The following is a 27,804-nucleotide window of genomic DNA, read 5'->3' on the forward strand; positions in this document are numbered from 1 at the left end:
ACTCCAAGGCCAGCGCAGGGATGGGCTCCGATTGGGAGAGGGCGCCTTCTTTCCCAGGCTCCCCCACAGGCAGTGTCGGGGCCACTTCCCTCTGCCCGTGGCATGGGGGTGGGGGGCAGGCAGAGGCCTGGAGCTGGGCCCGCAGGACCTGGGCATTCTGGCCCCACGAGCCCAGAGGGTAGCTGCTTCTTCACAGTCCAGCCTTCTCCAGGCTGGCTCACCCCAGCGCACCTTCCAGAGGGGCTCTGGCCAAAGGCCCCAAATCCTGGGGACGGGAGAGTCTCAGGTAAACCCAGGTGGAGAGCGGCTGTGTTGAGGGAGGAGTCTGGGGGTGGTCTGGAGCCCTAGGAGTTAGGGACTCCGGTAGAGAGGAGGCTGCTCCTATAGGGAGCTGGGAGGGAGGTGAGACAGACAGCCGGAGGATGGACCGCAGCCTGCCTGTGATGTCGCAAAGGACTTTCAGTTCCAGGCCCCAAAATAGACCCAGAGCGTATGTTTGTAAGGGCTGAGCCCTCCTTGCACCCCAACCCCGATGCTCAGCACTCTGTGCTTCCCACAACTTCAGTTTTTTGCAACTTCTCCATCATTCACAATGTTCAAGAGGCATTTTCCCAAGTAGTGGCTGCTTTTCCAAAAACAAAGGCTCCCCATTTTCAAGAAGACCCCAGCTTTGGCTGCAGGATTCCAGTCACTTTCCCTAAAATAAATCTGGGGAAGGAAGGGAGCCCCTGTGCCCTGAGGAAATATCCTCAACACATTCACACACCCAAATATTGTGGGTCAGGGTGCGAGGACCCTGCGTAAGGAAAAAGGATCTCAGTAACCATAACCATAACCTCAGGGGACACACTGCATCTGGCCCTTATTTCAGGAACCTCCCCACCTCACACTTTACTCTGCTCTTCCCTGGGGCCAGCCTGGGTTTGAGTCATCGTTGTACCACCTTCTCTGGGACTATGGGCAAGTTACTTAATGGCTCTGAGTTTCAGTTTGCTCACCTGTAAAATGGGATGGTGTGTGAGCAGCACACAGCACAGGGCCTGGCAGACAATAAACAAGCCACAGACAGGAGCTGCGGTTTGTACCCTTCACCTCCACCCTACGTGTCCCTACCTTCTCCACCCAGTTACTATGCGCCTCCAGCCAGAGCCCTGTGGCCTCCTGGTTAAAGGCAGACCCTCCAAGCGGGCAGCTCACAGGCCTCCTCAGACCCAGCAGTTCCTTTTATCACAGCCTGTTCACCTGACTACAAATACGGAGAGGCCAGCGCACTGTCTTTTATCTGTGTCCCCGGCTCCCGACACACATGCACTGATTCATTCAGCAAATATTTGTTGAGTACTGAGTCCTCACGCGGTTGTCCTAGAGTCAGGACATCACTTTTTCCCTTCCCTTTTACTGCCAGACTCCTCCTTCTCAGGCCTCCGGGTGCCCAAGATGGTGGGAGAAGACATCTGTCTGGTGTCGCCCTGCTTGGGAGGGCGGGAGAGGGCTGGGCAGATGATCGGGGGTCTGGGGCCTGGCAGGGACGCTGCTCAGTGTCATGGCCTCGTGCTCCTGTTCCCTGCCAGGGCCTGACTTCGCTTCTTCTTGTTCCACCAACAAGTTTGGGGCTCAACCACACAGTGCCACCTCTGTCCCTGAGCCCCCACTTCCTTCCCCTGCCTGGCCCAGGTCCAAAGAGTATTCAGTCCTGGTCCCAGGGATGAGATGCCTGGATTCTGCAGCTCTGACTCAGAATCAGAACCAGGGTCTTTCCTGCTGTGGAGAAATCCTTGCTAGGCTCTACAACACATCTCTCTTGCATAAGTTACTTCCTTTGGCTTGAAAACAGTGCGTGTGTGTATGTGGCGGGGGGTGCTCGGGAGCAGACTGGGTGGGGAGGCAACTTCAAGGAGACAGCAAGGGAGAAGAGGACAGGGCTGGAGCTGTGCCAGAGACACAGGGCTGTCCCTGGCCTGGAAGAGAAGAGGAGGGCAGTTAAAGGATTAGAAAATTCAGAACCAGAATGGGAAGCCCAAGCACCAGGGTGCAGAGGGCACGAGGCCAAAGAGAGGGGTGGCTAGAGCCCCTCAATATTCTGACACCCTGTGGGTAGGAAAGGCCGAGGAAGGGGGTGGCTGGCTTCAATACACCAGGTCTGTAGGTGTTCCGCAGGCGTGGGACAGGAGGCTGAGAGGGCTGGGGGTGCCCAGCTCAGCAGGAAGGCAGCTCCCCTTCCAGCTGCCCCGGACGGGGTTTATCACAGATTCAGAGGAGCTGCTCTTTGCCCACTCTGTGCCCTCCCTGTAGACCAATCCCTACCCCATTTCCTGTTGTGATTTTAACTGTGAGCGCATGCACACGCACACACACACACACACACACACACACACACACACGAGAGGGAGGGAGAGGAAAAGTGAAGCTGGCCAGCTGGAATTGGGGACCCATTTCGCAACCTTGCTGCCTGCAGCCTAGGGGGCCTTTTCTGTGCCTCCCCACCCACATCTTTCCTCCCCATGCAGCACGGTGGGGGGAGGAAGCCCCAGGACCCCCGAGGGCCCCTCCAGAGCATCCTCTCACACAGTCAGAAACCAAGTGACTTCAGCAAACCTTGTTTCCTTCAAGACCTCTATTTACAAACTCAGAACCTCCCCTCACTGCCCCCGCCCCGCCCCACCTCCCCCGCCTTCTCAGGACCGCACTCCCGCAGTCTGGCCTCATTTTTTCTACAGTGGAAATATCCTCAAAGCTGAAGGGAAGACAGGTCAGAGGAGCGCAGCTCAGGCAATGCAGGGCTGGGGGTAGAATGGGAGACTTGACCTCCAGCCCAGCCAGGGGGCAGCCCTGCAGGGGGCGCTAGACAGAGCCTAAGGTTCCACAGGTGGGCAGTAGGGGGTGTAGGCCAGGCCTGGCTCTGGTGCTTCCAAGCTTGTTGACCCCTCTGGGCCTCAGGTTCCAGAACTTCAGTCTTATGTATCATTTTCAAAATGCTCACCATGTTTATGTACAGTTGTACTACTACACTACTACTTACCTACTATTTCTTTAAATCAACTTACTTATTTTGCCTCATCCTAAACAATCTACAAAATCATAGATTTGAACCCTGATTGGTGTGGCTCGGTTGGTTGGGCGTCATCCCACAAACTGAAAGGTCACAAGTTCGATTCCCAGTCAGGGCACAAGCATGGGTTGTGGGTTCAGTCCCTGGTTGGGGTGCATGAGAGAGGTAGCTGATTGATGTTTCTCTCACACATTAATGTTTCTCTCCCTCTCTTTCTATCTCCCTACCCTTCTCTCTAAAAATAAATAAATAAAACCTTTAAAAATAACCATAGATTTGATATGCTAGTTACAGGAGCTTCCTAATGAGTGTTAAATAAAAACATTACTATACTTCCTGACTGGTGTGGCTCGGTGGATTGAGCATCAGCTTTCAAGCCAAAGGGTCACGGGTTCAATTCCCAGTCAGGGCACATGCTTGGGTTGCGGGCCAGGTCCCCGGTAGGGGGCATGTGAGAGGCAACCATTTGATGTTTCTCTCCCTCTCTGTCTCCCTCCCTTCCCCTCTCTCTAACAATTAAATAAATAAAATATTTAAAAAATTACTACAATAATTTTTTTAAAAGGCACATCTACGTGCAACCTGAAATCAAGGTGTCCCTGCTTTGGGAAAGGCAATATTAAAACCCGAGGTGTGGGCCTTGGGTCTCTCGACAAGTCTGAGTTCTAAGGCACTCACCGTCGTGTCCTCAGTCATGGAATCAGATTCCTTAGGGACCTCCCGTCCTGCTGGGACACTGGCAGAGGGGAGGATGGGCCCTGGGGAGACATCCCAGGAGGGTGGGGGAGGGATCACCCCGGTCTAGGGCACTGAAGGCACTGGGGCTGGGGGAGGAGGCCCAGCAGCCTGGGCTTGGGTAAGGGAAGAAAGTGCACTCGCACACCTTTCAGAATGCTGGGGGTGTTGGTCAGTGGATACCCCCCACGCCTGAGCACAAAGGGAAAGAGCTGGGGGTCCAGACGGGAAAAAGCAGGAGCTTTGGTCCTGAACCTTTTCCACAAGCCTCTTCAAGAAGCTGCACCAGCCACCCCAGGGCCTTGGAGGGGCCTCCGGGGCTCGCAGGACTCTGAGCAGGTCTGGCTCACACACACCCGGGACCCATGTGAAACAGGCTGATTTCCTGGCCTCCTTCCTTCTTTCTATTCTATTTCTGTATTCAGAGTTTTCTTTGGGGCAGGCTCCCCCTTCTTCTCACACCAGCAGATGGGCTTCTCTGGGCCTCTGGGCTCCAGCACCTCTCAATTGTCAGGCTCTTCCCTCCTACATGAGGCTAAGCCCAGGGGTCTGAGGGAGGTCACAGTCATAGCCAAGAAAGGGATGATTGCAGGGATGGCTCCCCCAGAGGGCAGAGAGAAAGCGGGAGAAAGCAGCAACCTTTCTTCTTCATCCCCATTGGGAAGCTAATTACAGGCCAGCAGCCCACTGCACAGGTGAATGCCTGGGACCAGCCACCCTGCACACCAGGGCAGGCCATTCAGCCTCCCCTGCCTGGGAAGGGGGGTGGTAAACCGGGGATGTGGGGAGGGCGCGAGGGGAGAGACGCTTCCTACATCCTCAGCTCAGGGCCCATAATTAGTTTGTGGGATAAGAGCAAAACAACCATCCTCAGGGTGACAGCCAGACATTTAGGCGGCATGGGGTGTGGGGTCGGCGCAGGGAGGAAAGCACAGAGGCTGGGGCAAGAGGAACCCACTTCTTTACCCCACTAGCATTTCTCCCCGGAACCTTGATCTCTTCTGGCCTCTTGGACTCTGCCCCAGAGGGGCCCAATGAATCTAGCAGCCTGGGAGGCAAGGCTATGTTTGCCAAGGGAGGGATACTCACCTGAGGTTATTTCCTGCTTCTCCTGGGGAGGAGAGGGGCCAGGCCAGAGCAAAAGCTAAGAAAGTTCCCATCAGGGTACCAGGGTCTGGCCTTAGGGCCAGGGAAGGAACTGTCAGAGCTGTTTGCCCAGACAGGCCTGTTGGGTGGGGCCATCCACAAGGGGCAGGGAGAGGGCAGATATCTCATGGGGTCTTGCTCCAATCCTACCCTGTCTGCCATGGGGCTCCCTGAGCTGCCTACCCCCAAGAGTTCAGCCAACCATGTGGGGCAGCCCCCAGCCAGGCACTCCAAGGAGGACATATGTCTGATCACAGGGGAGCCTGGGTCACCAACAGCCCAAGGACACCATGAGGATGCTCTGGAGAAGCTGGAGCTGAGGTGCAGACCATATGATGAGGCCACAGAGGGTAAGGCCTCTCAAAGGACCCCTGCTCCCCCCAGAACTACACCCTGTGTCCTCCTGGGTCTCTGTCTTCTGTAGGGATCATCACACTGGAACCTGATTAAGGAACTTTAGGATCTAGACAGATCCAAGGTTCACGATCCTAAATCTTTTGTGTGCCATCCTCCAGTCACCTCTGGCTTTCACTCCCAGTTATCTGATCCAATCAGATGACCTCAAACCCATTTTGCAGATTAGAAACAAAGCAGAGGCAGGGAAGCCTGGTTTACTCAGGGTCACAGATCAAGTTACCCTCCCCGGGGGGTCAGATCAACCACAGGCCCCATCTTTCCCTCAGCCCTGTGGTGCATTTCCTGGGAATGAGATGATGCCAGATGTTTTATTTGTTTTTATAACGGCATCTGAGCCAAGCAGGACTGCTCCCAACAGGGTATCTGTGTCCTGGTCCCATCCCAATGACACCCCTCCCTTCCCTACTACTACAGCAAAGCGCAGCCTAGGGAGGGAGGCCAAATGGGAACATTCAGGGTATCCTAAAACATTCAGGTGGCCCCGGCACTCACCGCTCCTCCTTTGGTCTCACCAACTGCCACAAAGTCCCCCAGAAAGAACCCCGGGATCCCTACACCCATGCTGCAACAGGAGGTCTATTTTGGTGACATCCCCAAGGGAAATGATGGGACATGAAGACAGACCCAGCCAGGCCCCGGCTGCTTTGCCCTCAGCCACAACCTAGCAAGGTTCCTCAGGCTCTAGGCCACCTCTTTCCCAGGCAACGCCTCCCACTTTGGGAGATCCCCTTGCTGGTCTAATCAACACCTCCTCTCTCTGAGGAGAGACTGTCCCTGGTCTCTGGAGACTGACCAGTCATTTCTCCTCTGAGAGCTTCCTCAGACTAGAGCCAGAAAAACACAGCCCTTGCCCCAAACAGGCATCAGCCTGTTCAACCCCCTGCCCCGGCCTCTATCAGGGACTTCTTGTTTAGCCTCCTGCTCCAGACAGGGGTCATCCTGTCTGACTCTGCCTTTGTCAAAGCCAGGCCCCACCTCCCCTGCCCACCACCCGTGACCTTCAAGCCGGGCGCAGGAAACTCACGGTGCAGGCTAAGGGAGATGTTGATGGTATGCTCATCCACGAAGCCCTTCAGGCCAGGCATGCGGGCGCATTTGAGCTGTGTCTGGGCAGCACTGTCCCCAACGTGCACCCAGCACACCGTCTCATTGGCGTAGCTGAAGTCCATGGCTGTGGTCTGCCGTGTGCTGGTGGGTGTGATGGTAGACACCTGCGCCCCGTTCAGGTACGTGGCCAGGATGTTCTGAGAGTTGGCAATCAGCAGCACAGGGGGCCGGTCCACCGGCTCTGCAGATGGAGGAGAGGAAGGTCAACGCAGCAAGGGATTCTAGGGCCTCACAAGCCATTCTCCATCAGGGAGCAGCACTGAGGGCCCCCAGCATGGAGGCCACACGTGACCCCACCCACCATTCTTGGCCTTGCAGGAGCGGTTGTCTGGCTGCAGCAGGTAGCCTTCCACGCAGCCGCACGTGAAGGAGCCATCTGTGTTGGTGCAGAGCTGGCTGCAGGTGCCGTACACTGAGCACTCATCGAAGTCTGTGGGGAAAAGGGCAAGGATGTGGTCATTTCCAGGTAACAAGGGCTGGGAAGAGTGTGCCCTCAGACTCCACCACTGGGTGTGTCCCTCACTACAGCTTCTTCAGGGGACAACTTGACAGAATCTATTAGCAAGAAATGTGCAAAGTCACTCAGCAAGTCCAGACTTGGAATCTATTCTAGAGAAATATCCACCTATGTGCACATTATCCATTCATTCAGAAAATATTTGCTCAGTGCCTACTAGGTGCCGGTACTGTCTCAGGCACTGGGGATGCACCAGTGAATAAAATAAATTTCAACTGCTGCCTTCATAAAGCCTAAAATTCTGATAATAAATGAAATACTACTTACTACAATAATAAATACAACACAGAGATAAATTCTATTTTTTGAGGTGCCAGTGCACCGGAAAGTGACTGGTACCACAGAAAAATATTAAGCAGGGAGTGGGGGAAGAGAATTTGGGCGGTGGGGGTGGGATTTTAGAGTAGCCAGGCATGGCCTCACTGAGAAGGTGGCATTTGTGCAAAGATTCGAGGGAGGCAAATTTAAAACAGAAAAGTTTGTGCTGTTTGTAACGGAGGGAAATTGGGAGCATCCTACTCATCAATAGGTGACAGCCAATTAAACTGTGGTAACAGTCAGACATCACAGCGGTTTTTAAAAGAACGAGGTAGATCTGTCTCTACATATCAACACAGAAAAACCTCTAGGGCCTACTGAGTGAAAAAATTGAAAATGGACATGTACGGGATAGTTTCATGTCAAAAAGAGCGCATGAACATGCACAGCGCGCTTACTGAGATTTTCCCGGAACGCACGCACACAGGCGCACAGGACAGCCGGGAAAGAGAGAGCAAACAGATCCCAGAGTCGGCCTCCACGGGGATGAGAAAGGGGCCGGAGATGAAGAGGATTTATCAAAGTGATTTCAGTTTGGGGGTGTTTTTTTAAAGATTTTATTTCTTTATTTTTAAAGAGAAGGGAAGAGAGAAAGAAAGAGGAGAGAAACATCAATGTGCGGTTGCCTCTCGCACGCCCCCTACTGGGGACCTGGCCCGCAACCCAGGCACGTGCCCTGACTAAGAATCCAACCACCGACCTTTCGGTTCTCAGGGGGGCGCTCAATCCACTGAGCCACACTAGGCAGGGCAAAATTTTATCTGTAGTACTATAATTTTCTTTATTATAAAACTCACATAAGACCTATATAATTTGAAGATGAATTTTTAAAAGTCTGGTAAAATCAAGTGGGCTCACAGTCACGCCTGGAGGCGATACAGACCCAGTAGCCATGCCTCCTCTCTGGGACCTTCCATCTGTCTCCTACCCAGCCAGGCCCTGCCGCCCTTGTCCCCCAGCAGCATGCAGGTGCATGTGCTCACTTACCTTTGCAGGTCTTGCCATCTGCCTGCAGCTGGAAGCTGCTGTTGCAGTAGCAGGTGGGCCCGCTGAGTGTGGGGACACAGTGGTGCTGGCATCCCAGCTGAGAACAGTTACTTAGCTGCTCTGTGAGAGGGCGGGAGACACACATTCAGGCCCTAGGGCCTGGCAGCCACCCCCAGACAGTAACTTTCACCCCATTCCCGTCAATCCTTCAGAAGCCACATTCAAGATCTGCAGTGCTGGAGATGAAAGGGACTTAGGAAGCATGTACTATATTTGGCAAATGGGGAAAATGAGACCAGAGAGGGTATAAGACAGGCCCAAGGTCACATAACCCATTACGGCTGAGAACCATGTTCCAGCTCTGGCTACCCTGGCCTCCCTCTGTCCCCATGGAGAGAGGTGTGGCGGCTTGCTGGGCTCAGAGGGAATGTGGACAGTGAGTCTTATCCCCTTCACATGCCTGTCGTTTGCGCTACCCAAGGCCTATGAAGTGGGCTCCAGGGGTGAGGGTGAGGAGCAGACCTGGAATCAAGTCCTTCCCCACAGGATCCCAGCCCTGGCTTGGGAGCACCCCTCAAACCTATCCTGTAAGCCCCAGAGGCCTCTGAGAGGAGGCGAAGTGAAGCCCAGGTGGAGGACAGCAAGAGGAAAAAAACTGGTTCCCTCAGGATCCTTCTCTAATCTTTTTCCTGCCACTGACCCACTTCCACAGGGGAGACAGAAGGGAGTGAAAAAGGAAGGGGGAGAGGTAGGAGCAGCTGCCCCCCCCAAACCAGCGACCCAATTAATGGCCTTGCGTGGGGCCAGGCGGCCTACCACAAAGACCCCTTTGTCCAGCTGCTTCACACCCCCACATAGGAGTGAGGGCTGCCCCAGATGCTAAGACGTTCAGAAGCTCTAAGCCTGCCAGGATGGAGCTGGGATGGGGGGTTCAGACCCCAGTTCTTCTGTTTCCACCCCACCTCCACCCGTGAGCCCAAACATGCCACCTGGCCAGCCTTCCACCACGAAGGCAGTTAAGTATTGTTTGTCCTGGAAAATCTAGAACAGAGTTCCTCTTTTTGATATGAGGGCAAGGAGGATGAAGAGAATCAACTTCTGTAATATCAGAGAAGGAAGTTCAGTCCCTAGGTTTTTGAGGTTCTTTGTTGCCTTTGAAGCTGAAAAGGTATTCAAGGTATTCCAAAGGAAGTACGCTTGAACATGCACCATCTAATAAGATGGGATGTGCGTGGTAACTGAAATCAACGCCTGGACCCACACTCTGCATCGCATCCCAGGAGCTTCAGACAAAAACATGCAAAATCAACCAAAAGAGAGGATTAAAAACCTCCCGCAAAGCCCCCTGCTGCATACTCCCTGCTCTCAGGGAGCAGCATGCAGCTGTGTCCCCTCTCACAGGCCCGAGGAGGAGGTGAGCATAACTCCAGGCCCCCAGCTTTCATCACAGCACCTGCTCTTCTCTGTCCACATTCATGTTTCAGGTAAGAAACCATTTGGAGAAAGAACCCCACAACTGACCAAAAAAAATTATATGAAAACACTGATCTACTGTAAAGCTTTCGTTTTCCAGGCAGGAAACTGGAGTCTGAGGCGGGGGCAGTGACTCGTCCAAGCACACACACAGAGGCGTGCCCCGGCCAGAGCCTGTGCTTGCAGCTCGTTGACCAAGCTCCGAGCCCAAAGGGCCCATGGATTTGGGCCACTATCTGGTGGCAATTCCCTGTAAGGGCAGAGGACAAGGCCTTATCTCCACCGGAGGTTCAAGGACAGTCCTCGGGTGGCAAGGCTCCAAACCCGCCAGGTGCCCCGCCTGCTGAGAACTCACTGCACCCACCTGGGACAGGAGAAAGAGAGGAGCCCTTACCTCGGCAGTGGGACCCCTCATCCGAACCATCCAAGCAGTCCTGGACCCCATTGCAGAGGCGGGACATGGGAACACACAGCTCAGTGCCCAGGCAATTGTGTTCGTTCGGCTGGCATCGTTGGGCCTTGCTCTGTGGGCCTGGGGGCAGAGGGAAAGGTCAGCGTGACCAAATGGGTTACAGCAGCTGTCTGACCAGCTGCTCACTGGGAGAGGAGGTGAGGAACTGAGACTTGTATTTTGGACATCTGCCTTTTTCAGATCTGAGGAGGCCCCAGGGGTGGTTAGACTGTTCCAAGTAGAGCTACTCTTCTTCACCATTCCCAATGGGAGTCACACACCTGGGAGCGGTCAGGTGGAGGGAAGAGCTAGGCTTTCAGCCAAGAGCCCATTGTCCAAATGCCCATGCCTGCTATGGACCCAACGCCGCCACATTCTATACTCAGGAGACAGCCGAGGTCAGAAGGGAAAGGTTTGGGTGAGCTAAGGAAAACAGAGTCCAGGGCAGAGAAGCTCAAATGGTAAAGAAGATCTCCTTCCCATAGCTTCCCGGGCCACAGAGCATGGGTGGAGCATCAGCCCAGGTCTTCTGGACCTGCACTGCCCGGTATACAGCATCGGGCACAGGCGGCAGCTGAGCACTCACACTGTGATTTGTTCAAAGTCTAAGGGCAAAAACACACTGGCTTTTGAAGACTTCTTAGCACACACAAAACAATGTGAAAGATTTCATTAACACTTTATATGGGTATTATACTGAAATGATAAAAATTTGGATATGTTGAGTAAAATAAAATTAAAATTAATTTCACCTCGTTTTTTCCTTCTTATTTTTTAAAAAGCTTGTTTTTTTTTTTTTACTTCCTCACTCAAGGACATGCTCATTGATTGCAGAGAGAGGGGAAGCGGGGAAAAGAAGGAGAGAAACATCGACGTGGGGAACACTGATGGGTTGCCTCTTGCACATACCCTGACTGGGACTGAACCCGCAACCCAGGCATGTGCCCTGACTGGGACTCAAAGCTGTGTGACCTTTCGGTTTTAGGGGATGACACCTCAACCAACTGAGCCACACAGGCCAGCACTATGTATTCCTTTTTAAATGTGGCTCCTAGAAAATTTTGAATTACCGATGTGGCTCGCATTGTATTTCTATTGGATAGCACTATTCTAGACCCCAAGCCCCAGAGCAGCTTGCCTGAGAGAAGGGTTTGGGAAGGGTCAAAAGCCATGGCCCGCTGGTGGTGTCTCTGGCACTTTCTTTGTTGCCCAAGAAGATGGGCTTGGGGTGGGGGTGCAGCTCCTCAGGGGATGCTCAGGAGAGAGGCTCAGGAGAGGGGATGGTGCAGGCTAGGAGGCTGGCTGAGCCCATGAGCTGAAAGACAGACTCTTGCCATCGGCTCCCAAACCTGGACAGGTGTGCGAGTGAGAGACGGTGCGAGCAACCTATCTCGTGGGCCTGGGCAGGAGCCTGCATGTCCCGGGGCGGTGTGTGTGGGGGAGGGGGGGGGTGTCAGTGCGGGCGTTTCTGTGCGTCTCTATGTGTGGTAGTGCTCTGCCTCAGACGTGCATTTCCACGCACTTTGGGGAGTGGATCTGGGTCTGTGTGTGTGTCTGGGGACACTGGTCTGCGTGTGGGTTGTGCTTCTGCATCCCCCATTTGAGTGTTGAATCCGTGTTGCTGTAAGAACACATCTGCGCAGGCGTCTGCTTCAGTATATGTCGGGGCGGGGGGCGAGTCAGTGCCCAGGAGGGGCTGCGTGTGATGGGTCTGGGACCATGCAAGAACGGGGATGTGTAAAATGTGGGGTTTGCATCAAAGAATGAATGGATAAAAAGAGCCGGATCCGGGCCCTCTGCACGGCTTTCTTAACCCTTAACACCAAGCATCAGGTCAGAAATGTGGGGTGTAAGGGTGGCATCAGACAAGAAGCCGCTCCAGGCTGAACCCCACCCCCCCATACAAACACTTGCAGAATGTCCCCGGCCCCCACTCCTCCAGGGCAGGGTATGGGGGTGAGACCGAGAGAACCAGTGGCTCCCTTTCCAGCCCTAAAATTACCCCTGATAATTATGGGTGAGAGTGTGGGGAAAGCTGGATGGAGCTGGAACAGGATAAACCCGGGAGAGAAAACAGAGACAGACCTAAGAATACATGGGCACCTAGACCCTGGCCCAGATTAACTAAGTGGCAGAGAGGCTGAAGGTGGAGACCCCAGCACTCTGCCAGCTGCCCAGGACTCTGGGGTCTAGCCAGCAAGTCCTCCACACCCCGCCCCCCTCACACACACACTGGCAGGGTAAAGACTGGGCGGGGACCTTTCTCCCAGTTTAAACAGCTGCCTCTGATTACACCACTTACTGGGGGCAGGGAAGGCGGGGGTGGTGGGAAACGCACAGGGGTGGGACTTATGGTACGGTGCCTGAGCAAGAGTTGGTGGCCTTTGGCCTGGGAGTCTGAGGACAGAGAGGGGACCTGGCTAGACCTGTGAGCATTCAGCAAGGGTCAGGAGGCTCTAAGGTGGGAAGTAGAGGGACCAGCAAGAGAAAAGGGAGGTTGGGGCCTCTCCTCCCAGCAAAGCCGTCAGTGCAGAGAACACAGTCTCTGGCAGGTGTGGGGTGCAGCAGCTGAGGGAGCAACCCGATGCGCCATTTCTAAGCACATCAGGCACCATGCCGGGCACACTGAAGGGAGAGGACAGTTTTAGCTGCATCGTGAACAAATCATCACAGAGCAAGGTCTACACCAGGCTAGAGATCAGCTGTCCTCGTCCCAAACTGCCTGTTTCCATAAGGAAACAAAGATAAGGCAGGGGTTTGCAGGGAGGGACCCAGAAAAGGACTTACAGATCTCAGGGGCCTCATCGGATCCATCCGGACAGTCCCTCTCACCATCACACCTCCAGCCCTTCGAGATACAGGTGATCTGGTCTCTGCAGGCGAACTGCTTGGGGCTGCAAGTCTTGGGGACTAAGGACGAGAAAAGAAAACAGGGTGCAGATGGAGGCTGGAAGCCAATTCTATGGCACTAAAGACCCCCTCATTTGGCTCCTCCTCCTTCCACAGCATCAGTTCCCATCCGGCCCAGACTCTCTGAGCCACAGTCCATGAGCCAGGGGTGGGGGTGGGGTGGGGGAGGACGACGGTGGGGGTGGGGAGCAGGTGGCTGTGCGTCACTCCTGGAACACTATGTACCTGTCGTGGGGCGAGGGGGAAGATACAGGAAGCATATTTTACTGCCCCCCACCCCACCCCCTGGGGCTGCCTGTCTAGTACGCCCCTCCTCCAGCCCTCAGGGTCAAAGCCTTCGCTGTCTCGTTTATTCTGGCCACGCACCAACACCTCCGGTTTTGCTGACTGAGAGTGAAGGATGGGGCATTTAGGGGGCATTGACATGTTTTCTCTTTATCTTCCTCTCCCTCCCACTAGCAGCCCAGACCTGGTCTTTTCTAACCTCTCTGCTCCTCTGCCCTCTGGGACACTGCTGGTCCTTGGAACCCATCACCCCGCCCACCTCCAACTCCTAACTAATCACCAGGCTCACAGACGGGAAGTGTAGGTGGGGGTGTCCCTGGTACAAAGGTAAGTTGGAGATGGTATCAGTGGAGGTCCTGGAGGGCAAGGCCGTGCAAGGGGCCAGGGAGGGGCAAGGCAGAGAGCCCACCTCCACCTCGGCTCTCTAAAGACACAGCCTCCCTTGAGGCTAGCCCTCAGGCAGGACTTCCAGCAGATGTCCTCAGAAGAGGCACGTAAAGATTGCTCAGGATGATGGAACTGGAAGGCCAAGGCAGGAGAGGATGGCGGGGGTGACCCGTGGGAGCGGATTTCGGCCCAGCCACCTGGTTAAGTCACCACACCCCGGGTCTCTCTGCCCTGTCCCTGAACCCCCACCGGCCTCCCTCTGCTCCACGCCATTCTTGGACCTCATGCTCTAAGGAGGAATTTAAAATGGTTAACACTAACTCTTATTGTGGGCTCAGTATGTGCTAGGAACTGTGGTAAACCAGTTCTTTCCACGTAGTACCTTATCAATCCTCTCCACATTATGACAAAGTGGGCATACTACAATACCACCATTTTAGAGGTGAGGAAGACAAGCCTCACAGGGGGTGGGGCCACAGGGTGGGCAACAGATAAAACCAGGGATCACTCAGCTTCGAGCTGACTTCAAGCGTCTAACCAGTGCGGTCTCTGCCGGCCTTCCCCATACCCACTGAGATGCTCAGGAGCTGTCCCTCCAACCCCATCACCATGCCCTCCGTGGGAAGAAGAGGACCCTCTCTCCTTCACCTCCTCCCCCCAGGCCTGGGTTCTCAGTCTCCAGGATCTTTATTGCCTTTTCCTCGGCTTGTATCGATTCCATTTCTATTCAGCCGGCATGCACTGGAGACCAGCTCTGTGCCAGAAACTGCACCAGGCGCTGGGGTGCCGAGGAGGAGCAAAATGCCCCCTCAGGAGACTCGGCCTCCTGAGAAGACAGCTGCACACCACTGCCTCGATGCGGGGCAGCGTGAGCTCAGGGCTGTGGTGGAGTATAAGTACAGTATGTCAGGACTCTGAGCAAGGGGGGCAGAGTCTGGGGGAGCCACATGGAGAAGAAGTCCTCCCTCCCTCCCTCATCTCCATCTCTGGCAGAAGGGACCACACTCAGGCCCCTGGCCAGGATGAGAGCTGAGTTCAGGAAACACATCCAGGATGGCCGGGCCAGCCCCCACCCCCAGCCCCCCTTCATTACCCCCCACCCCGAGCAGGGAATAAAGGCCCCTTGAGGAGGTGGATAATGCGGAGTTCATTGCCCCACTGGGCCAGCTGTGAGGTCTTCCCGGAGAAACAGCCCGCCAGCCTAGTTAGCATGCTGGAGAATGGTCCTCTTCCACTGGCCAGCCAGAGACTGTCTGCGGGGGGGCGGGGGGGGGGGCAAGGACGCACAGGGGGATGGAATGGGACTCAGAGGCAGATAAGCTGTTTGGAGCTCAGAAATAGCCCCTGTGCCACCCCCATGCCCCCCCAACCTGGACTTAGTCCACACCCCCACGCCTCCTGGGCCAGAACTCACAGCCCCGGGCCTGAGGTCACTGGTTGGTCACTCCAACCTCCCCTCCATTCTGTGTCCCAGCCATAATCCCCCCTCCTTTGGCCCCTACTTTGTCCCCCTTGCTGTCCCCCACCCCCATTTTTGGCCTGAACTCGACAGAGGAAACAGCAGCTGGCAAACTCCGAAAGCAGGAATGAGAGAGATTCACAAACCAGATGTGCTCTTGCAGAGGGGGGAGTGGGGGATGGGAAAGTGAAAGAAGAGGAGCCTTCAGGGCCTCTGTTCCTCAGCAGCATCTCTTCAGGCCCAGGGTCGGGGGACAGGGGGCGCACATCACCCAAGAGCCAGGGCAGCCCAAGGATCGTGGAGAGATAAGCGAAAGAACTTCCTGCCAGGGGACGGTGGAGAAAGCCCCAGGAATCTGGAGTTTGAAGGCTGAGGCCTGTCTTTGATTTCCTTCAGGGGAGAGGGGAGGAAAGAAACAAGTAACCTACTTCGGGGCAGTCTACACAGCCAGGGGAAGCCCTGCTCTGAGGTGGGAGGGAGCCGCAGTGGGGGTGGGGTAGGGGACTGATGGTCTGCTTGGAGCCTCCAGCCAACCCCGTGTCCCTCTGTAGAGCCTTCTGCATCTGATGCCAGCACCCCGAAAACCCATTTTGGTGGCCTGAGCGTAGGTGAGGGAACAACATGGCCCTAAATTCAGCCCTCAGTTTGGGATTAATCACCAGCTTCCCTTGCCTCCTAGCCCTGGTGAGAACTGGGGCTTCTTAATGATAAGGGCTGACACTTCAGGACAGTGTCACTATGAGTCAGCCACCAACGGACCTTAAACCTTCACAACCCTGTGAGGCGGGTCTGTTGCAATCCCCATCATACAGATGAAGAAACTGAGGCACAGAGCGATCAGGAACTGAACAGGTGGTTTTCTCACTGGCCATTACGATGGAGCCAGATGGAGAAGGATGAAGAAACGAAATGGCAGGGGAATATTTTGGTCCTCCGGAGCTGGGAGTGGGGAGCGGGATCCCAGGGGGTGGTGGTGTCGGAGAGGAAGGGAGGAGAGGAGAGGGACAAGAACAGGACAGAAGAGGGAAGAGAGAGGAGGGAGACGAAGGAGGAGAGAACTAAAAAGGGAGGAGAGCGGGTGAGGTTGCAGAAAGAACACCAGGACACAGGGGCTGTCTGTTCTCGGCTTCGCCTGGAGATGAATGTGACCGCCATGCTAAGTCTGGCCAACACCCCTGCCTCCCCTCACAACCAGGCACCCGGCCCAGCCATGGCCCCCAGGGCCACCGAGCTGGAGCCAGGACAGGAGGTGCAGGGCTGGCTGTGTGTCCACACACAACACGGACCACACTCCCCTGCTGGAGCCTTGGCAGTCTGCTGTCGTCCTCTCCTCTCTGGTTCTGGGACCTTGAGGGTGGGCGGGGAAGGAGCATGATAAGAGTGTCTGGCCGTAGAAGAGAGGGTGAGGACAGTACAGGCCCTGAGGGAGTCTTCTCCAGAGGAGGGGACCCATTCGCTGATCCCCTTGGGAGCAGAGAGAGAGAAGAAGAGAGGTGAGACTTCAGAGGGTGCTCCTTTCTGAAGGGCCAGGAGACCTGAGGCAGGAAACTCATGAAAGCCCCTTGGGGCCCTTTTCAAGAGCAGGACAGCAGAGGGAGATGCATGGACTGTGCGGAGGGGTGTTTTCTAGAGGGCACTACCCGATCTGTCTAAGGGAACAGAGGAGCCAGGGGCAGCCAAGGGGTGGGGGGCAGAGCCTGCAGGAATCTGAACTTTCAAACATATGAGGGTGGGGCAGCAAGGGCCTCCCAAACCCAAACCGAGAGCTTTTCATTGAATTTTATGTATTTTGGGTGTTACCCGGTGGCTCTTTCCCGCAGCTCAGTGAGGCTCAGATACATTTTTGTCATTCCTGAGTCTGGGCCTCTGCTTTGCGGCCTGGACAGACAGACGGACAGGATGGCCTGGACTGCCAGGGGAGGGGAAGGGACTCCCCCTCCATCTTGAGTCAATATTGACTCAGCAGAACATTAGCCTGACAAGTGACCTCCCCACCATCTTTTCCTTTCCCCACAAGTAAAACTCGGACCCTGCACATGTCTCCAGAGATCTTCCTGTCTCTCACCAGGCCTTCATAAGCCCTCCTCGCCTACCCCCCAACACACAGACAGGGCTTATCCGCAGCAGAAGCAAGGGCTCTAAGCTCTTGACCCATTCCCCACACCTTTCTCCAGTTCTCAGGACATGAGGAAGTTCTGCCAGAAGTCTAACCTCCCTCCTTCCTTCTGAAATATCTCCTTTCTCCCACTTACTCAGCCCACAAAGGGTATCAAGTTCCCTTCTTGCAGAAACATTCTCTCCAAAATCCATTTCCAAAATTAGTGGAGGAGAGGAGCTCGAAGGAAAGTGGGGAAGAACTTTCACTGCAGTAGTGGGTACTCCCAGTCTGGCCTGGGAGGGGAAGAGTAACTACAAAGTGTTGAGGTGGGAGCTGAGGAGCACGTGAGAGAGCCCAGGAGAGATGCCTGCTCCAGGGTAGCTCTCAGGATACCAAGGAGCCTGGCTGGAGGCGGATGGCGGCGGATGGAGACAGGCAGAGATAAAGCCAGCAACAGAGACTGAGAGACGGGGACAGAGAATGCCACGAAGGATGGGCAACAAGAGAGACGAATCAAGAGGATGAGGGACCATTTCTGAAAGGCTAAGAGGGCACACACCAACAACAGACAGACAGAGGCCAAAAAGAGGATGACGGGGTCTCAGCCCAGAGTCGCCAGGACAATGGCACAGTAATCTCGGGATGAACACGAAAAATAAACACCCCTGAGACTCAGGGCAGGGTGGGGGCAGCCTGTATCCTGATTTACGTGGACAGAGTCCCTGCCCTAGCAATGTCTGACCCCAGAGAGACCCCGAATAAGGACTACCGCCTCCCATAGGATTGGGAGAGTCGGAGGGAGAGAAGGCTCTTCGAATGGGGAAGCCAAGACCTGGGGAGACTCGTCTCCGCAGGAGGAGCAAGAGGGCCAAATGCCTCTCCCCCACGGCCCCTCATCTCTCTCCCAGGGAACTTGGACGCTGGTGCCGGGGCCACCACATGGGAAGCACTCCAGAGCCAACTGCTTCCTTCTCCAAACAATGCAGTATCCTGCTAACTGTGCTGGAGTCTGGGACTGAACACAGTGGGGTGAGATGAGATTCTCCAAATGCTCACCCGCCACAGTTAGCTCCATCAGATCAGGGACCCTGGTGCAGTCCCACTCCCCTGGGTAGTGAGTGCCCCTGTCCAGAGCTGGAGGGCTTGAAGCCTGGAGAGTCTGTGAATTGGCCAGGGGGTGGAGGTGGGAGGCTGAAAAGAGACTACTGAGGGGGAATAAGCTGGGTTTGGGGTTCTGATGTGCAAGGCCGAGACTGCAGCAGGAGGAAAGGAAGTTCGACTTGGGTAAAGAAGGAAGCTGTGAAAAGTTGGAGCATTTGGACAAGATCTGGCTCTGGCCAGGGCCCTGACTGACATCCTTAGGAGGCCCAGTGATGGGGAAGAGGTTGGGGACACAATACTGTGGAGAAAATGGAGGAAGGGGGAGCAAGATTGGAAGAAAAGGGGGTCTTGTGAAGCAGCCTCAAACACCGAAATATCTCCTCTGCATCCAAAAATCAATGTCTCACGTGTCCCTGCTTTGAAGGATGAGGGTAAGGGGAGGTGTTCCAGGGCCTGGGTCTGACCGGGGGAGAAAGGAGCTTAGAACCTCCTCTCAGAGAGCCAAGGGGAAACACCTCAGCTTCATAACTGGCTTCAACTGCCCAGCTTGTCTGACAGCTCACGGGTGTGTGTGGGGCAGGCAGGAGAGAGGGAAGCCGTCAGACTTCTTCTGAGCCAGGTCTGTCTGGGGTCGCACTTCCCACTACAAAATGTTCTTTTTTTTTCTTTTTTTAAGATTTTATTTATTTGTTTTTAGAGAGGGAAAGGAAGGGAGAAAGAGAAGGAGAAAAACATCGATGTATGAGAGATACCATTGATCAGTTGCCTCTCGCACGCCCCTAGCTGGGGTGCTGGCCAGCAAGCCAGGCATGTACCCTGACTGGGAATCGAACCCGCAACCTTTTGGTTCACAGGCCGGCACTCAGTCCACTGAGCCACACCAACCACTACAAAATGTTCTTAATCTCAGCAGGATCCTCAACAGCCCTTCTTCCCATTCCTACTCTGTCTGTTTCCCCATCTGCCCTAGAGCAAGTAAACTCAATTCTATCTACTAGCAGGGAGTGACGCTGCTCTCCAAAGAGAAGGGAACTCTGGGGTGGGCTCAGGCATAGTAGAGAAGGTAGAAGGAGTGGGGAAGACCCCAGGGCTGCACCCTTGCAGGAAGAGCAGCAAGACCTGTGAGAGCAGCAAGAAGGAAGGTTAGACCCTAAATTGGGTAAGCTGGGACGGGGAGGTTTCCTTAACAGCGAAGGAGGAAGTTCTGTGTCTGGAAATGAGGGCAAAGGTAGGGATAAGAGGATGCCTTAGGCTGCCTGGATAGTGCTGGCCCTATTGGCCTGTGCAATGTCCCTGTCTGACCCAGAGTGAGTAGGACCCATGATTCATATTCTCATTCCCAAGGTAAGAACAGTAGTGTTTTGGGGAGGGGTCCTTTCCCAGGGACTTAGGATATAGTTCGGTTTGAGCTGGGGTTACCACTGAGGACTGAGTGAAAAGGTCAAGAATGGGTAGGGAGACAGTTAGGGAGAACATGTCCGGCCTCCCTCTTCCACTCACCACCAGCCAACCTGGTGTGGCACGCAGAACTGCTCTAGAGCTCTGGGGGCAACGCTACCTGGGCCGTTCCTGCCTGGGCCAGGGAACTTTTCTGCTCTTCACAGAGACCTACCCCTTGCTTCCAACACCATCCACCCTCCAGCGTGCGGCTCCTGATGGTCTCCCGCTATCTTAAATTGTTTTTTCTACCCGTCCCCCAGGCTACATAAAAACTTCTCTGCCTCAGTCCCCTCCACAAGGTTGATGACAGAGGAAAGAAGATGTATGAGTGGAAGCCATGGGCATGGGCAAGGTTTGCTGTGAGGACTGGTCTGGAGGACATCAGGGCAGCCCTCTTTCCTCCTCTTGGACAGAGATCATTGAGGTAGCTGGGGGTGAGGACGGAGGAGCATACAGAGGTCCCCACAATAGCATAATTGAGGGCCACTGAATGTACTGTTTTCTGGGCACAGCTACTTCCTGATCCCCTAACCTTCCTCTCCCAACTGAAGCAATTTGGGGTAGAGGAGAGGGAGAGATAATCTGGTTTCAGAGAAAAACTTTCCCAATCCCAATCTGGCAAAATTTAGAAGATGGAGGAGGGGTGCGTAATGGTATTGGGCCCAGTGTTTTCCAGATGACAGGGCTAAAATGACGGGAAGCGGTGAGACCCCACCCCTTCTCAAATCAGGGCCCCAGCCCAATCCCGAGTAACCCCAGCTCAAAACTTGGGCAAGACTTGAACCAGTGATTCACAAGTAACTGGAAAAAAAATAGCCGACATATAAAGGGGAAGGGCACCCCATTCCCCCAAAAGGACATAGTTCTAGCCCAAGTCTAGCTGCAGTATATAAAGTGTCTGTATATAGTGGTTGGGGGTGGGGGGGGGATGGGAAGGAAACGGTGGAGAGAAATAAACACATTTACCAAAGAAGCAGGTAATTTGGGAGTGGGGTCATAGCCATAACCCACATGCAACCTCCAACTCTCCTCCTAGTCCAAACTGCGATCAAGCCAGTAGTCAGAGAGAAAGCAGCCTTCTTCCATCCTCCCACCTCAGCATTCCAGGCCATTCTCCAGTCCCCTTCCCCAACTATGACATCTGACGTTTTTCCTTTCAAAGCTCCCAGGAATTAAGAAGGAAAATTCAAAGTCATATAGCATCGCCTGCTTCTCTTCCACCCCCCAATACAGCCCCATCCAGACTACTGACAGAGGCCCTGAGAGGGGGAAGTGCTCACTTCGGAACCCAGGCTGGCAGCTGGCTGGATCCTGGACCCAGGCCTCCAAGCCTGGTCTCCCAGGCCCAGATTCCACACCCAAACAGGGGGCCTTTCCGTGGCCCTCCCTCTCCACCCACAGCCATCTCGGGCCTGCCTGCCCTCTGCCCAGCAGGGAACCCCAGTCCCTGCTCACCCTTCCAGATACAGAGGCCACTGCAAAAGCCACCCCCCTCCGCCCTTTTGCAGCCCTATATTGCAAATCCAGATTCCTTCACAATTCAGATGAGGGTTGAGGGGTGGAAGATGTAGGGGAGGTGGAGGCCCTCCCGAACCAGACATAGGAGGAGAAGGCCTCTGGATTCTGGGATCAGAAAAAGGGGGAACCCTCCTCTCTTCCCAGGCCTCTGGCCTTTGTTTGGGCTGGGGCCCCCCCAGAAGCATCATTTGCCCAGGGCCACATCCTCCAAATCGGACCCCCATCCCCACCCCCAGTAGGGCCGTTGCTGTGTCAGCTGGACTGGGATAACAAAAGGCACCCCCTCCCGCATCTCCCCTCCCCATCCGAACGCAAGAGTGGGGGCTGGGGAGTGAGTGTCCCCAGGGATCCAAGGGGGCCCGCGGAATCTCACTTACCGTCGATAGCGGCGGCGACCAGAGCTGAGAGCAGGGGCAGCAACAGCAGCTGCAGCGGGGTCAGCATGGTGTGGGCTGATGCAAGCAGCAGCCCCCTACTCTCTGGTCCTGCTACTTCTCGCCGTCGCCCCCCCCAATTGGGGGGTCCCCCTTTTCCCTCTTTTCCTCTTCTATTCTTATCCTATCTTTCGGCAACGCACCAGGGGCGTGGGTGAAGAGGCAGAGTTCGGAGTCCCTTGTAGAGGGTCTGCTGACGAGGGTACGCCCCCTGCACCCAAATCCAAACCCTTCACCCCCTGCTTTTCTCTTCGCTCCTCTTTCCCCCTCCCTAGCTCACAGCCCCATCTCCAAGCCGCCTCCGGCTGCAAAAATGCACAATTGGGAGGAGGCGGGGAGGGGGGTGGGGGCGTGGACCGGGTGGGGGAGCCCTTGGAAGGGGCCTGATGGAGCTCTGCAGGCTCCCCACGTTTCAGCCTCCTTAGTGCACGGGCCTAGAGCTCACACCACTGTTCCCCGGACTGAGGTGCCGCGGGGCGGGCTGAAGGGAAGAGAGGGAGGGGATGGGGAGAGGAGGGAGGGAGAGAAGGGGCGGGGAAAGAAAAAAAAGGGGGGGGGGAGAACGAGCTACGCGGCAGTCCTGTGACTGCGCATGCGCCGATTTGGCGCGCTGCCCTAGGGTGGGGGGAATCAGGGCATCTAGGAGATTTGGAGCTCTGGCCGGAGGTTCGAGAGTGGGGGTCCCGTGGCGTCGTGGCTGGTTTGGGGCCGGGAGCGTCCTCTCCCGTGACCTGGCCTTTCTGCCCCTCGCTGCAAATTGCTGAGCGGACTAGGGGTGATTGGGCAGTGGGCGAGGAGAGCAGAGCGGCTTCTTTCTGAAACTCGGTGTCAATGTCCTAGGATTTCGGGACAGGTCTGGGGAATCCAAGATCCGGAGGTCTGGGCAGAGGCCTGATTTCCTAGAGGTACCCTGACTGTGCCTCGCCTGCCTGGGATGGGGGCAGGGCCAGTCCTCCGGAAAGATACGGGGAAAGGCTGAGTGATTTCGAGACTCTGTAAGACTGTAAGACTGGGACCAGGACTGGGGCCTGTGGCGGTCGGGGGCGGGGTGGGGGAGGGGCCGCGAGGGCCCGCCCCCACCTAGCTCCGGGCCTCGGAGTAAACAGGGACACCCGCGGGGACACGCCGGTGCTTGTCCGCCCGCCTGGGACTCGGGGATGGAGCCCACCTTAGTACCCGCCCCGCCCTACTCGCTTGGCACTGGGCGCGGGAGGGACAAGCTCTGGTTTGGAGGGAGGTGAGTCACCAGCGGGTGGGGCCACCCCTTCGCCCCAAGAGTTCAGGGCTCATTTATTTTTTTTGTTTGGTGTTTTGTTTTTTTATACCTTCTGACTGGGCTTCCCACCAAGTTGAGGTTTTAGATTTGGAATAAGATGAGGGACTCTGGACTCGAATTTTAAGGAGGTGTCTGCTGAGTGCCGGACCTTTGTCCCGGCCCTGAGCTGGTACAGGAATGCTGCTTTGAATCCAGAAGGCTCTGGGGCAGTTTCCAGAGCCCCTTGAATGTGCTTCTGGCCACTGCCCCCTTCTGGGCGGTGTTTAAAGGCTGTGCCCTGGGTGTCTGATTTTCTGGTGTCTGGAATTCAGAGTTCAGGGAGACAGCAGGCGACTTTGACTGCCAGAAATTGACGTTAGAGATGAGAGAGGGTTTCACCACACTTATCCCTTTTAAAATTCTAGTCAAGGAAGAGCCCTAAGTCCTCCAGTCTGTCCCTGGCAGAAAGCAGAGCAGCATGGAGGACTTGTCTGTTGCTGGCAGTGACAGCAACGAAAGAATCCAGAGGGAATTAGACCTTTCCCCTAAACCAGAGCTTATTCTGGGCTAGGTTTGCTCCAGTCCAAGGCCACCTACATTTAGTCTCCCAGGCTAGAAATCTCATACTCTCTGCCAGTTATATCTAATCTTGCAAGTCTGTGCTCAAGGCCTGTCCTTTTTTCTCCTTCTTCTTCTTCCCCCTCCTCCCCCTCCCCCTCCTCCTCTTCTTCTTTGAATTAAAGCTCAGATTTCTTCCATTTCCACTGTCACAGGTTCCTCACGCTGAGGTGGGATCATATTCATCCTTCTATGCAACCCTCATGGGCAAACCCAACGATGGGCACATGGCAGGGACACACTGAATGTTTTTGATGAATGCCTACTAGATTCCTCCCTCTCTTAAGATCCTCTACCAATATTACCTCCAAGTGAAATCAGATATACACGGATTTCAGACCTCTTTGAAAGGAAAAATCTAGATGGAGTGACCATATGTAGCTTGTGAGGGGGCAGTCTCATCCCTCTCCCTGCCAGCTGCCTTATTACACAGGTGAATCCTTCCAAGTCTGCTTTCCCTGTTTAGTGTCTCCCTGGCTGGGAAACCTCTACTGAGTGACTATAGACAACTAAATCATACATGAACTCTTCTCCCCGTCATGGGCTTCCAAAGTCTGGCCTCAGCCAGCACGGCCAGCACGCCAGCACTTTTTATTTGCTACCTCCCAACACCTATTAACTCCTGAATGTAAATATATATTCATTTTTAACTTTGTATTATAAAAATGGTAATATACAGTGGTTTAAAGAATTCAGAGTATAGGAAGGTACATGGTGAAAAGTAAGCTTGCTATTCTCCATACTCCCTTTCTTCAGTCCCACCCTCAGAATAACCACTATTGACAGTTCTGTGGGTCTCCTTCAAAGAGGTCTGTTGTTTGTTTTTTAAAGATAAACAGGTATACATAAACATCCTTTAAAACCACAAATGAGCTCATGTAATATATACTATTTTATAACTTGCTTTTTTCAATTAACTTATGTTGATCCCTTCCACACTGTACACACCTCTAGCCCTCTTTTTATGTTGGCTATTTGGAATCTTCTTGCTTGGATTCTCCACAATCCGTTGAGGTTGTTGGACACTTGGGTTATTTCCAGTATGTGAACTGCTGAGTGTGTCTCTGTAAGATGAGAGAATGCATATTTCTACCTGAGCCTTTAATTATCTGTTTTCCTAGCTCCTCCCTCCCCTCCTCAGAAAAAGCTCTCCTGTTATTCTCCCTTTGCCCATCTCTCCTATTCCAAACTTGCACTCAAGATAGCCTCAGTACCTAGATATTAACACTTAATTTGGAGGGTTCTGTGTCTACCGCCAGACCATAGACTCCTTAAGGGCAAGGATGTGTTTTATTTCTTTGTATCCACCCACTGTTAGGAGCTCTTGATTGACTGATGGGATGTCTGTGCTGGTAGAGGAGACAGCCATAATTAATTCCTTTCTAATGGATGTGGCTGTAAGCATCCTCTCTGTATTTCTCCTAAAGCACTCATTATGCAATCCCTCTCTGCCTTAGCTTTTTCTCCTCTCCCCACTTCTATTTTTAAGGAGTGCTTTCCATCTTCAAATCCTTGGGTTGGAATTATAACCAAAACGGAAGGAAATCAAACTGGGATTTTCTGCAATCCATAATCAGGATACCTACAATGGTGACAGTGGGCAAAAAAGTTGGTATAAGAGAGGATATCTTCTTTTTTAGATCGCCCAACAAATCATTAATCATCTTTTCCTGTCTGAGTGTAACAGAACTGGGACTGGGGCATTAAGGGGGCTGCCCTGAGAATGAATGTCAGGCCAGAGACTGACACCACCTAGTGGTCAGCTAAAGAAGTGTAAATAGGAAGGGTGTTTGTGAAGAGTCTGGAAGAAGGTGGGAAGAGACCCAAGATTTATTGAGCTAGTGCTTACCATGTACCAAGTCACACAGTGGATTTTACATGGATTAGCTCACTTGAGACCCATAACCACCTTGTGGCATAGGTCTTATTTCCAGTTTGTAGATATAGAAAGAAGCTCAAAGAGATTAAGGAAATTTGCCCCAAATCACAACACAGATTGGAGCCCAGTTTTCATACATTTAATGGACATGTATTAGGTACCTCATATGTGCTGAGCACATTGGTGGGCACTAGGGACAAGAGATGGAAACAGTCTCAGTCTTCAGGAAGCATACAGATGAGTGGGTTTGTGCAACAAGATGATTGATAGTTATAACACAGCACCTTAATGTATATGATAAAGGAAAGCACAGAGGGCCATGGGAACCAGGGCAGGAAGCTTATTCTGTATGAGGGGGTCAAAGCACATCAGTGTAGATGATGCCAGGCTACATATTGAAAGAGAAGAAGAAAATGACGCAATGACAGGAGGAAAGTGTGTTTTAGGCTGGTGGGCAGGCAAAGGCATGGGAGAATGAGGAAGTTTAAAACACTCAAGGAAGCTTTCTGATCTTCCATCTGTGGCGTACCTACTGCCAAGATGCAGATTTTTGTGGAAACCCTTATGAGGAAGACCATCACTCTCGTGGAAGAACGCTTGGATACAATAGAAAATGTAAAGGCCAAGATCCAACCTAAGGAAAGAATTCCATGTGGTCGGCAAAGACTGACCTTCGCTGGCAAGCACCTGGAAGATGGACGTACTGTGTCTGGCTACAACGTTCAAAAGGAGACCACTCCTCACCTTGCATTGAGACTCCGTCCGTGGTGGTGCTAAGAAAAGGAAGAAGCCTTATACCACTCCCAAGAAGAATAAGCGCAGAGAAAGAAGCTTAAACTGGCTGTTCTGAAATAGTATAAGATGGATGAGAAAGGCAAAATCATTGCCTTCCTCCAGAGCCCCTTCAGGTAAACGTGGTGCTGGAGGTTTTATGGCCAAACGCTGTGACAGGCATTGTTGTGGCAGATGTCAGACCTACTGCTTCAACAAACTGAAGTGCAAGTAATTGCATGTGGGTTAGTAAAAGACATGAACTAACAGTTAAAAAAATTTTGAGGAATGACTAATATGATATGGCTGAAGTTCAAGGTACTTGTTAGGGAGGGTGATGGATGAAATATTAGGGAGCCTAACCACAAAGGGTGATTTTAGCCACATTAAGGACACTTTTTTTTTTTCTAGAAGTAGGGAGTCAGGTGAAGATGATGAAGTGCTTAATGCATCAAAGTTAAAGAGGAAGAGGATTCCAGACTAAGGAGTTAGGATCAAGTTTACTAATTAGTTTATCATGTCTCCCTGGAGGATAGGGACAGAGGAAACTGGGTCTGGAAATTTTGGTTCACATTAGAACATTCTCAAAGTTCTCAAATTTGGGCAGCACACTAGAATCACCTGGGGGAAGCTTTTAAAATCTCAATGCTAAGGAAACTGGAAGACTTACACTCCTTCGCTTTAAGACTTGTAGATTACGGTCATCGACTGTGGTACTACCGCAAGGATCAACAAACAGACCCATAGAACAGAATGGGGGATCAGCAACAGACTCACACTTAGAAGTTGCCTGATTTTTTTTAAATTTTTTCTTTAATTTTATTTATTTATTTTTAGGGAGGGAAGGGAGGGGGGGAGAGAGAGAGAGAGAGAGACATCAATGTGTGGTTGCTGGGGGTTATAGCCTGCAACCCAGGAATGTACCCTGGCTGGGAATCGAACCTGGGACACTTTGGTTCCCAGCCCACGCTCAATCCACTGAGCTACGCCAGCCAGGAAGGATTTTTTTAAAAGACTTTATTTATTTACTTTTAGAGAAGGGAAGGGAAAGAGAGAGTGAGAGAAACATCAATGTATGGCCACCTCTCCTGCGCCCCCCACTGGGGACCTGGCTTGCAACCCAGGCATGTGCCCTGACCAGGAATTGAACAAGCAACCCCCTGATTTGCAGGCTGGCACTCAACCATTGAGCCACACCAACCAGGGCAAAAATCATTTGATTTCTGACAAAGGCACCAAAGCGATACACTGGGGAAAGGGTATGTCTTTTCAGCAAATGGTGCTAGAACAACTAAATATCTATATGGGAGAAATAAGTGAACTTGACCTATCTCACACCATATACAAAAATTCATTCAAAATGGATCATAGATTTAAGCTATAAAAGCTAAGCTACAATAAAGCTTTTAGGTGAAAACAATATTTTCATGACTGGGAGGTAGGCAAAAA

At 53.4% G+C, this 27,804-nt stretch overlaps 1 protein-coding gene and 1 pseudogene across 1 annotated transcript in view; one reads left to right on the forward strand and one right to left on the reverse strand.

The window, feature by feature from the left end:
- The window catches only part of LRP1 (LDL receptor related protein 1), an 80,443-nt gene extending 58,128 nt beyond the window's left edge, over positions 1-22,315 (reverse strand). The window contains exons 1-6 of the mRNA XM_028531778.2: positions 21,776-22,315; positions 12,988-13,110; positions 10,144-10,281; positions 8,277-8,396; positions 6,756-6,884; positions 6,372-6,635 (exon numbers count right to left, since the gene is read on the reverse strand). Coding sequence (XP_028387579.1) covers positions 6,372-6,635; positions 6,756-6,884; positions 8,277-8,396; positions 10,144-10,281; positions 12,988-13,110; positions 21,776-21,842 — 841 coding nt within the window. The 5' untranslated portion in view covers positions 21,843-22,315. The remainder of the gene's footprint in view (positions 1-6,371; positions 6,636-6,755; positions 6,885-8,276; positions 8,397-10,143; positions 10,282-12,987; positions 13,111-21,775) is intronic.
- A 165-nt stretch (positions 22,316-22,480) lies between these two features.
- On the forward strand, positions 22,481-26,590 carry LOC114513217 (annotated as a pseudogene).
- Positions 26,591-27,804: the final 1,214 nt, after the last annotated feature.

The sequence above is a fragment of the Phyllostomus discolor genome, chromosome 2 (genome assembly GCF_004126475.2).
Source record: "Phyllostomus discolor isolate MPI-MPIP mPhyDis1 chromosome 2, mPhyDis1.pri.v3, whole genome shotgun sequence".
Lineage (NCBI taxonomy): Eukaryota > Metazoa > Chordata > Mammalia > Chiroptera > Phyllostomidae > Phyllostomus > Phyllostomus discolor.